The sequence below is a fragment of the Gadus morhua genome, chromosome 11 (genome assembly GCF_902167405.1).
Source record: "Gadus morhua chromosome 11, gadMor3.0, whole genome shotgun sequence".
NCBI lineage: Eukaryota > Metazoa > Chordata > Actinopteri > Gadiformes > Gadidae > Gadus > Gadus morhua.
This window is the reverse complement of record NC_044058.1, coordinates 22,742,682-22,752,256: the sequence shown is the minus strand read 5'-3', so window position 1 is coordinate 22,752,256 and position 9,575 is coordinate 22,742,682. Positions and strand designations below refer to the sequence as shown.

General features: G+C 44.4%; 1 protein-coding gene across 1 annotated transcript in view; it reads left to right on the top strand.

The window, feature by feature from the left end:
- Positions 1 to 9,575, top strand: part of thsd7ab (thrombospondin, type I, domain containing 7Ab) — an 86,092-nt gene that overhangs the window by 61,344 nt on the left and 15,173 nt on the right. The window contains exons 15-17 of the mRNA XM_030370385.1: positions 2,306 to 2,582; positions 7,147 to 7,262; positions 8,600 to 8,717. Of these exons, the coding sequence (XP_030226245.1) occupies positions 2,306 to 2,582; positions 7,147 to 7,262; positions 8,600 to 8,717 (511 nt within the window). The remainder of the gene's footprint in view (positions 1 to 2,305; positions 2,583 to 7,146; positions 7,263 to 8,599; positions 8,718 to 9,575) is intronic.

Below are 9,575 nucleotides of genomic sequence, written 5' to 3'. Positions count from 1 at the left end.
AAGTGAGTTTGAATGAAAACGGAAGTGAGTTTGAAATGTTCATTAGAGTCCGCAGAAATCGAATATCAATATTATTTTAGTGTAATTACATTGTGTATATGCACAAAGCCATCTTATACAAAGCAGCCGAAAAATAGAAAACCGAAACGCTACTATGTTTTTTTTTCTGCGATTCAGGGTTTGAATTCTGCTATTGTCGTCTGATTCATTGTATCCGCTGTGTTTGCCAGGGTCTCAGGGTCTTCCGACTCTGGGGAAGAGCCTGCTAGTTTACGCACACCCCTTGCGCATTTGTTTTCTCAACCACACGTGAGATGTTGTTTGACATGCTGGATATCGTCAGAAAGGTATTTTCATTGGCTATTAGGATATATAAGGCCCGTCCCCGACCCTTGCTGTCTGCTGGTGTAGCTGTCAATCAAAGTATACACGCACCGTTTTGATAGTGATCTTCTCATTGGCTTGTAAGGCTTGTAAACAAGGAAGTATTGGTCTTACAGACATGTGGGAGGGCTCTATGTCACCGTGAGACCCTGGCAAACACAGCGGATTCATTGAATCAGACGACAATAGCAGAATTCTAACCCTGAATCGCAGTTTTCAAAAAAAAAAAACATAATAGTGTTTCGGTTTTCTATTTTTCGGCTGCTTTGTATAAGATGGCTTGTGCATATACACAATGTAATTACACTAAAATAATATTGATATTCGATTTCTGCGGACTCTTATGAACATTTCAAACTCACTTCCGTTTCATTCAAACTCACTTCCGTTTCATTCAAACTCACTTCCGTTTCATTCAAACTCACTTCCGTTTCATTCAAACTTTCCCGTTTCATTCAAACTCACTTCCATTTCATTCAAACTCTCTTGCACATACTACTATACTCTCTTACATACACTACTATTCTCTCTTACATACACTACTATACTCTCTTACACATACTACTATACTCTCTTACATACACTACTATACTCTCTTACATACACTACTATACTCTCTTACATACACTACTATACTCTCTTACATACACTACTATACTCTCTTACATACACTACTATACTCTCTTACATACACTATTATACCCTCTTACACATACTACTATACCCTCTTACATACACTACTATACTCTCTCACATACACGACTATACACTCTCATACTTACATGTAAAAGGAGTTTAATAGTTTGAATGAAACGGAAGTGAGTTTGAATGAAACGGAAGTGAGTTTGAATGAAACGGAAGTGAGTTTGAAATGTTCATAAGAGTCCGCAGAAATCGAATATCAATATTATTTTAGTGTAATTACATTGTGTATATGCACAAGCCATCTTATACAAAGCAGCCGAAAAATAGAAAACCGAAACACTACTATGTATTTTTTTAGAAAACTGCGATTCAGGGTTAGAATTCTGCTATTGTCGTCTGATTCATTGAATCCGCTGTGTTTGCCAGGGTCTCACGGTGACATAGAGCCCTCCCACATGTCTGTAAGACCAATACTTCCTTGTTTACAAGCCTTACAAGCCAATGAGGCGATCACTATCAAAACGGTGCGTGTATACTTTGATTGACAGCTACACCAGCAGACAGCAAGGGTCGGGGACGGGCCTTAGATATCCTAATGGCCAATGGAAATACCTTTCTGACGATATCCAGCATGTCAAACAACGTCTCACGTGTGGTTTAGAGAACAAATGCGCAAGGGGTGTGCGTAAACTAGCAGGCTCTTCCCCAGAATCGGAAGACCCTGAGACCCTGGCAAACACAGCGGATTCAATGAATCAGACGACAATAGCAGAATTCAATCCCTGAATCGCAGTTTTCTAAAAAAAAACATAGTAGCGTTTCGGTTTTCTATTTTTCGGCTGCTTTGTATAAGATGGCTTGTGCATATACACAATGTAATTACACAAAAATAATATTGATATTCGATTTCTGCGGACTCTTATGAACATTTCAAACTCACTTCCGTTTCATTCAAACTCACTTCCGTTTCATTCAAACTATTAAACTCCTTTTACATGTAAGTATGAGAGTGTATAGTCGTGTATGTGAGAGAGAATAGTAGTGTATGTGAGAGGGTATAGTAGTGTATGTAAGAGAGTATAGTAGTGTATGTAAGAGAGTATAGTAGTGTATGTGAGAGAGAGTAGTAGTGTATGTGAGAGAGTATAATAGTGTATGTGAGAGAGTATAATAGTGTATGTGAGAGAGTATAATAGTGTATGTGAGAGAGTATAATAGTGTGTGTAAGACCAAGTATGAATTCTGTCCCAGACGGCCCCTCATACACATGCACACACACAGACAAACACACTCACACAGAGGTGTGCATGTACACGCAAACAATGAGACCCAGACACACGAGACCACACACACACAACCATTGCAGCACCACCACCTCACCCCAGCCTGTCTCCCCCCCCTCCCCCCCCAGCCGTGCACCCGGATGCTGAGCCGAGTGCGCACAGCCTTCACCATCAGAGCGCCCAGCATGGGGCGCCAGTGCCCCGAGACCACCGACGCCGAGGCCTGCGCTCTCAACCTCAACTGCTTCAACTACTTCTACAACATCACAGGTGACCGCACCCCCCCCCCCCGGCCGCCAGAGGGACAGCGCCCCCTGGGGGAGGGAGGGGGTACTGTATAATGATTTGAGACAGATTCTTTATTTAATTTTCTTTTTCTTTCTTTTTTTTTTAATGTATTTTTATTGTTTGGTAGAAGAGATGTACAGTGTCACACAGGTTGTAATATTTCACACTGGTTGTAATTTGTTATTTTATTAGTATTTTTTACAGTTTTTTTGTAATATTGTGTACTTGCCTCTATTAAATAACACATGAATATTGAGATGATTTTAGTTCAAATTGGCAAAAAAACGCTTTTGGATTTCTCAAGAACCTGCATGAAGCAGTGATTAACTTCACTCCCAGCCACTCTGCGTTTTAACACACAGGTTCTTCTTCGTACTGTTCTTGGACTATGATCGTTTGGTTGGGTCTGATGTGGGCAGACCGGCCATCTGTGAGTTTTCGAGAAGTGCAATTGGCACTGAATTAAAAATTAGGAATTAATTAATTAATGCTAAAATAATAACGTTTTTGATCGGGACCCCTTGTTGTAAACCTGCTGCTATGCATTGAAATCTATTTGTTCGACACAACATCTTGACGTTATAAAGATCTCCAGATGATCTCTTTTAGTGACTTTTGGCTGACTTTGCTCAGTACCACTCATGCAAGCACCGGATGTAGAAACCCTAAGCGCTTGACTGACTGGCCTCCTCATCCAATCAAGACGAGCCCACTGTTGCCACCTCCACTAATGGGTAGCCCCATCTCTCGTCTGCATATTAGCTGCATATGAGCCTGTTGCTAAGCACCCAATGTTTCTTTAGCACTGAGTGGAGTTCGACACACTCTTAATGTGCTTCTTTAAATATATTTATAGGCCAGCACTTATCCTTTAACTAATATGTATTTATAATATTATGAGCTATCACTGAGCTCATTAAAACTACGGCCTAACCAGAAGACTACCCTGCCATCCATTATTACTACCATAAGCATTATTTGTTTTACAGTAATAATAGTCTCCATCATCATCATAATCATCATCATCATCATCATCATCATCATCATCATCATCATCATCATCATCATCATCATCATCATCATCACCATCGTAATCATCAACATCCTCATTATTTTGTCATTATAGGTATAAGTATCGACATTACGAGTGTAAGCAGTCGTATTACTAACAGCATAAGTATACGTATCAGTAGGAGTGATATTCCTGCGACACTGGTAATCTCCATCTATCTGCTGTGAACATGTCCTCTCCCCTGTACTCTCTGTGTATTAGTCTGCCAGGCAGAAGCAGCTGCTCGCTCCTCCTAGTCTCCCAGCAGCTCCAGAAGAGATGTAAACACCCACAACAGCCCAGATAGTCACTGGCAAGGGGCTCTCTCTCATGTCTGTCAGGCTCACCCTCTCTCTTCCTCTCTCTCTCTCTCTCTCTCTCTCTCTCTCTCTCTCTCTCTCTCTCTCTCTCTCTCTCTCTCTTCCTCTCTCTCTCTCTCTCTCTCTCTCTCTCTCTCTCACTCTCTCTCTTTCTCTCACTCCCTTCCTCCCTCCCTCTCTCTCTCTCTCTCTCTCTCTCTCTCTCTCTCTCTCTCTCTCTCTCTCTCTCTCTCTCTCTCTCTCTCTCTCTCTCCCTACTCTCTCTCTCTCCCTCCCTCCATCCCTCCCTCTCTCTCTCTCCTCCTCGTCTTCATCCGCTCCCCTACGCCGTTTTCTCGTCCTCGTTTGTCTCTGCCTCTTCAAGCTTCCCCTCGTTCCTATTTCCTCACATCCCTTCCGCCGCCCTCCCCCCATCCCCTCCCCCTCAGCGGGGGGGGGGGGGGGGGCATCACAGGGTGGAGCAGAGCACTCAAATAGCGGCGTCGCTGCTGGAACCAGCCAGCCGTCTCCTGTCGGAGCGAGGCGGCGGGGGAGGCCCCTGTCTCCCCCCCTCCCGTCTCCCCTAACTCCCCCCCTGACGCCCAGACTCCCATTGAACTGTGAACTATTATAGATCTGTGAGTGTCACCGCATCACCGAGGGTGCCACCACGGTGTATATAAAGAGCGTTTGGGTGTCGGCAGCAGGTGGTTGTCACCGCATTATATACAGCGTGGGGAAGACACCGCGCTGGTGAGCACATAATGGGAGTCGCACCATTATAGAGCTGGTGGGTGACAGTCAGCACGTAGGTGGTGTTGGTGTCAGCACGTGGGTGCTTGCTTTGGGATGTGACCACATGATGAACTGCGTAGGCCTCCCTCCACATCACACAACCTGGCACTGGTGCCATTGGGCGGCTGTCGCTCCATTGTCAACCGCATGGGTGTCATGGCGATAAAGAGCCGACAGACGGTGGGAGTGGATGTGAAAGGCCCGACGTCAGGGATTGCGTCTTGGTTCGCTTTGCTTTGTGGCACTGGTGTCTTTTAGACGTTTCTTTTGAAGGCAACCTGTTTATTCTTCACATCCTGCCTCTCCCTTTGAACGATGAAAATGTTGAGACTACAAGGGTGTGTGCTGTAGAGCGCTGTGCAGCAAACTGCATAGGACAGGAGGAAAGGAAAGATGTTAGTTCATATGTCCCTTGTTATCGTCTCAGGGGCCAAACTAAAGTTAAAGACTCCCACTCCTCTAAATGAGTGACGAATGGTGGACAGACAGACAGACAGACAGACAGACAGACAGACAGACAGACAGACAGACAGACAGACAGACAGACAGACAGACAGACAGACAGACAGACAGCCGGACAGACAAATAGACAGACCGATGGACGGACCGACGGACAGATACACAGACAGACAAACAAACGGATGGATGGACAGATAGACAGACGTACAGGCAAAGATAGATGCATCTATAAAGAGAGAGAGATAGATATATACATGCATTGATAGACATCCATAGATAAACACATATAGATACGTAGACAGGTAGGTAGATAAGTACTTATATATCTAGATGATTGAAGATAGATAGAGGGACCATCAGTGATAAACAGTCTCTCTCCCAGCCAAGCCCAGCCCAGACAGATGGGGCGGGCATATGACAGGCCTGATGGCAGACAGGCCGCGCGAGGTGAACTCATACGGAGAGCGGGCGACCCGTCAGAACGCAGTCCCATCATCTGCTCTGATGGAGATCCGTGTCGGGCCAGATGGTGTTTGGAGACCCGCTTCAAATGACGCCGCGGCCCGCGAGACTCCCCGCGCCTGTGGCGGCGTTCAGCGGGTGAGGAGGCCGCGTAAACAACAGCTTGACGGGCTTCCTGTCACGAGCTCGGCGTGGGGGGGGGGGGAAACGTCCATAGAAAGTACGAGCGTTGGACTGAGTGGTGGAAAGGTCCAGCGCCTGGTCATGGCCTTTGGGCCAGGGTGTCAATAGTGGATTCACAGCATCGTGAACGAGACCTTAGCGCAGAACATTAGAATTATCGGTAGTTTTTCTGGCATCCATCCTTTGTCTTGGTCTTTGTCTTTTTCTCTTTCTCATTCTCTTTCTCTTTCTCTTTCTCTCTATCTTTCTCTTTCTCCACCTCTTTCTCTTTCCCTCTCTCCCTTTATCTCTTTCTCTTTCTCTTTCTCTCTTTCCCTTTCTCCCTTCCTGTTTCTCATTGTCTCTCGCTCTCTCTTTCTATCCTGACCAGTCTTTCTTTTCTCTTTCTCTTTCTCTCTATTTCTTTCTTTAGCTCTCACATTGGTTTTCTTTCATTGCGATTGCCTCTCCTGTGGATTTAGACTTCAAAGCTTTTATTTTGGGATTTATAGGTCAGTGCTGTATTAACTATCTCTCGTACGTGCGTAGGAGGAAGGTGTGCTGGCAGTATTCATTCGGTGTACACTGGCTCCGAGTCCTGTGTTACTGGGGGACACTCACACACTCATTTACCACTTCATTTCACGGCCTCTTATCCCAAAGTGTCTGAACACTGACTCGAGATACAATTAATTAAGGAGCATTTAGGGATTAAGGGGTATCCTAGAGTTAGTTTGAGAACTTTGGAGATCACACATTGCAGTTATCAGGTGACCCCCTAGCAATGAGACTATGGTGCCCACACACCATCTCCTCTGTTTCCTCTAAGCTTACTTTCGCCTTATATTTTAGATTGTTTTCGGGAATTAAACGTTCTGCACAAGTATGTTTCTTTCGGTTCTTCCATTTGTCAGGTTCTGAAAGCCCTCTCTGTGGACCGGTGTTCAAAATAACTGTGTTCCACTTCAAACACTCAAACAATGCGTCTGCTTTGCATATTTTTTATTTTCCAACAATTATGCTAATTGGGAGGTCCGCATTAAATAAATACATAAAATCCCAAGGATATTGAAACACAGGGAAAGTTTCACGGAGGGAGATGTCTTATGTCTGTTTTCTGGAGTGGGATGTTGTGGTTCTGATGTTGTGGTTCTGTTATGGTTCTGATGTTGTGGTTCTGATGTTCTGATGTTGTGATTCTGATGTTGTGGTTCTAATGTTGTGGTTATAAAGGTGTGGTTCTTATGTTCTGGTTCTGATGTTGTGATTCTAGTGTTCTGGTTCTAACGTTGTGGTTCTGATGTTTTCCTCCCTCCAGACTGGAGCACGTGTCAGCTGAGTGCGAGTGCCGTGTGCGGTACCGGGACCAAGACCCGGATGTTGGACTGCGTCCGGAGCGACGGCAAATCAGTGAACCTCAAGTTCTGCGAGGAGGTAAACGGTTCTAGGTTCTATCAACCATTCCCTTTTGATTATTTCTCTCAGTCCTACTGTTCTATTAATCTTTCTGGGAGGAGCCTCACACAGACTGGGCCGGGAACCAATGACCTCAGAGGGGAGGAGTTACGCCCTATTTCCCTTAAAGAGATATTCTACAGAAGAAAAGTAATTTGTGCGTGAACATAAGTGGCCAGTGTACACTGTGTCGATGTGTGGCCTTCACAGACACGTTTTATCACACCGAACTAGTACTGGCCAACTTTGTGTTTGCCAATTACACGCTTACAGATCCCGGCCTCCGGCGACGTGATTGGTTGAAATAAATATGAAGAGAAAAAATTAAACGGAGAAAGGGATTTGAGATCCTCTGGCTGCAGTCCTTAGATATTAATCTGAAGTCTGATTCCGGAGACTAAGCTCATGGAAGAGAAGAAGCTCTCGGAGCTATCTAAATATAGTACGCTGCTTATACCAGTCTCCATAAGCAAATAAGCATAAACATGCTTATGGCATGATACCTTATTTGACTACAATACCCACAAGCCTCAGTAGGGCTTTCCATCAAAAAAATGTGCTGTAAACCGTCCACGGTTTAAAAAGTAGCTTCATATGTTTGATATGCCAACTGAGAATTGTTACGACATTTTCAGATTAAACATCAATTAACCCGCAGTATTCGTCCACATAATTCGCTTATTGCTATTCTCACAGTGGCTCAACTCGACTATGAGGCCAAGAGCGGTATGAAATATTCAACAGAGGCTCCATGCTAGCGATGCTGCCTGTGCCTCAGGCTAAGGAGTTTATCCCTTTTACAATTTGTCCTGTCGGTCTCTAATAGGGGCCTGAAGGCTATGGTAAGAAGTGGCCCCCAGAGCTCTTTAACCTGTGGCCCCCATAATTACCATCTGGGCTTCTTCACAAAAGGAGAAAACCCACTCTGTCTCAGGGACAGCTTCACCGAAAAGACTCAGTGTCCCAGAGGGCCACAGCGGCTGTTGTTGAGCACCATGTATCATCCGGCTCGAGTAAAGGCCTCTGGGTATTGTTGTGTTTTCTGAGGTGCTGAGAACTATATCTTAGAGCAGTGGTTTTCAAACTGTGATTTTATCCAAGTTCGTCTCAAGCATAGTGTTGCAACAGGGGACAAAGAAAGTCGCAACCACAAACAATGTATTTATTTCAAGTTTCTTTTTGGGTTGCATGTCTAACTGATGATCATGTCTCTGCCTAATCTGATCATGAGTGTTTTCAGACTTATAAGGGGAATACTGCATTGATTTATGAAATGCATCTTCATTAGCCTTTCCTAATGTCCCTTCCTTTTGCAGCTGAATCTGGACAGGAAGTGGCAGATGAACACTTCCTGTGTGGTTGAGTGTCCGGTGAACTGTCAGCTCTCTGAGTGGTCCGTCTGGTCAGAGTGTTCTCAGACCTGCGGTTTACAAGGTAAGAAAACTGTGTTTTCTCTCTCAAAGGAGAACGTTTCTTTGGTTTTATGTCTATGTTACAAAACTACAACGAATTTCAATTGTGGACCTTGATGTACCCTAGAAGAATAGCTCTATACCTGGTATAAAGGTGTTACAACACCATGTGCTTGAATTAGACAAACTTGCCAGTATTTATTTTAAAAAATGAGCACATCCACAAAAAAAAAAAATATCTTGGCAAAGTTTCAGTATCACAAACAAAAAAGTCCTCCGCCGTTTAAATGAGTTTTGTTCATTCACAAAAACCTCACTACCTTGGGAAAGTTTCAGGATAACAAAATATAAGTCCTTCGCAGTTTGAACGCATTTTTCTTCATTCACAAAAACCCCGAGCACCTTGGGAAAGTTTCAGGATCACAAAATAAAAGTCCTTCGCAGTTGAAATTAGTTTTTCCCCGTGATGTGTCATCCCAGAAGAGGTGACAGCAAAACGCAGTCTCTGAGCCAGAAGTCGTGCAGCGCTGTGCATAACTTATTGCAGGGAACCCTTCAATGAGAAGATGCAGCCTCAGCGGGCGCAGGATTAACATGCAGGGTTAGGAAGTCATGCTCATCAACTCTTCACCGGGCGGGAACGGTTCCTGCACTGATGTTGGAGCGAGCGACTGATGCACACACACCTGCTAGACTGAGCATGCTCACTCAGCAGGAAGGGCCTGAAAAGCAGAAACGTTGACGGCAGGTCAGAGCTTTGAAAAATGCCTTGGCGAGTAAGGTAAATAAAATCTGTCACTCTGATACCGTATGATAAAACACAACAGAGGCATGAGGGTTTTTCGTTTTATTTATATAATTTAGTTTCATGTTTATGTTG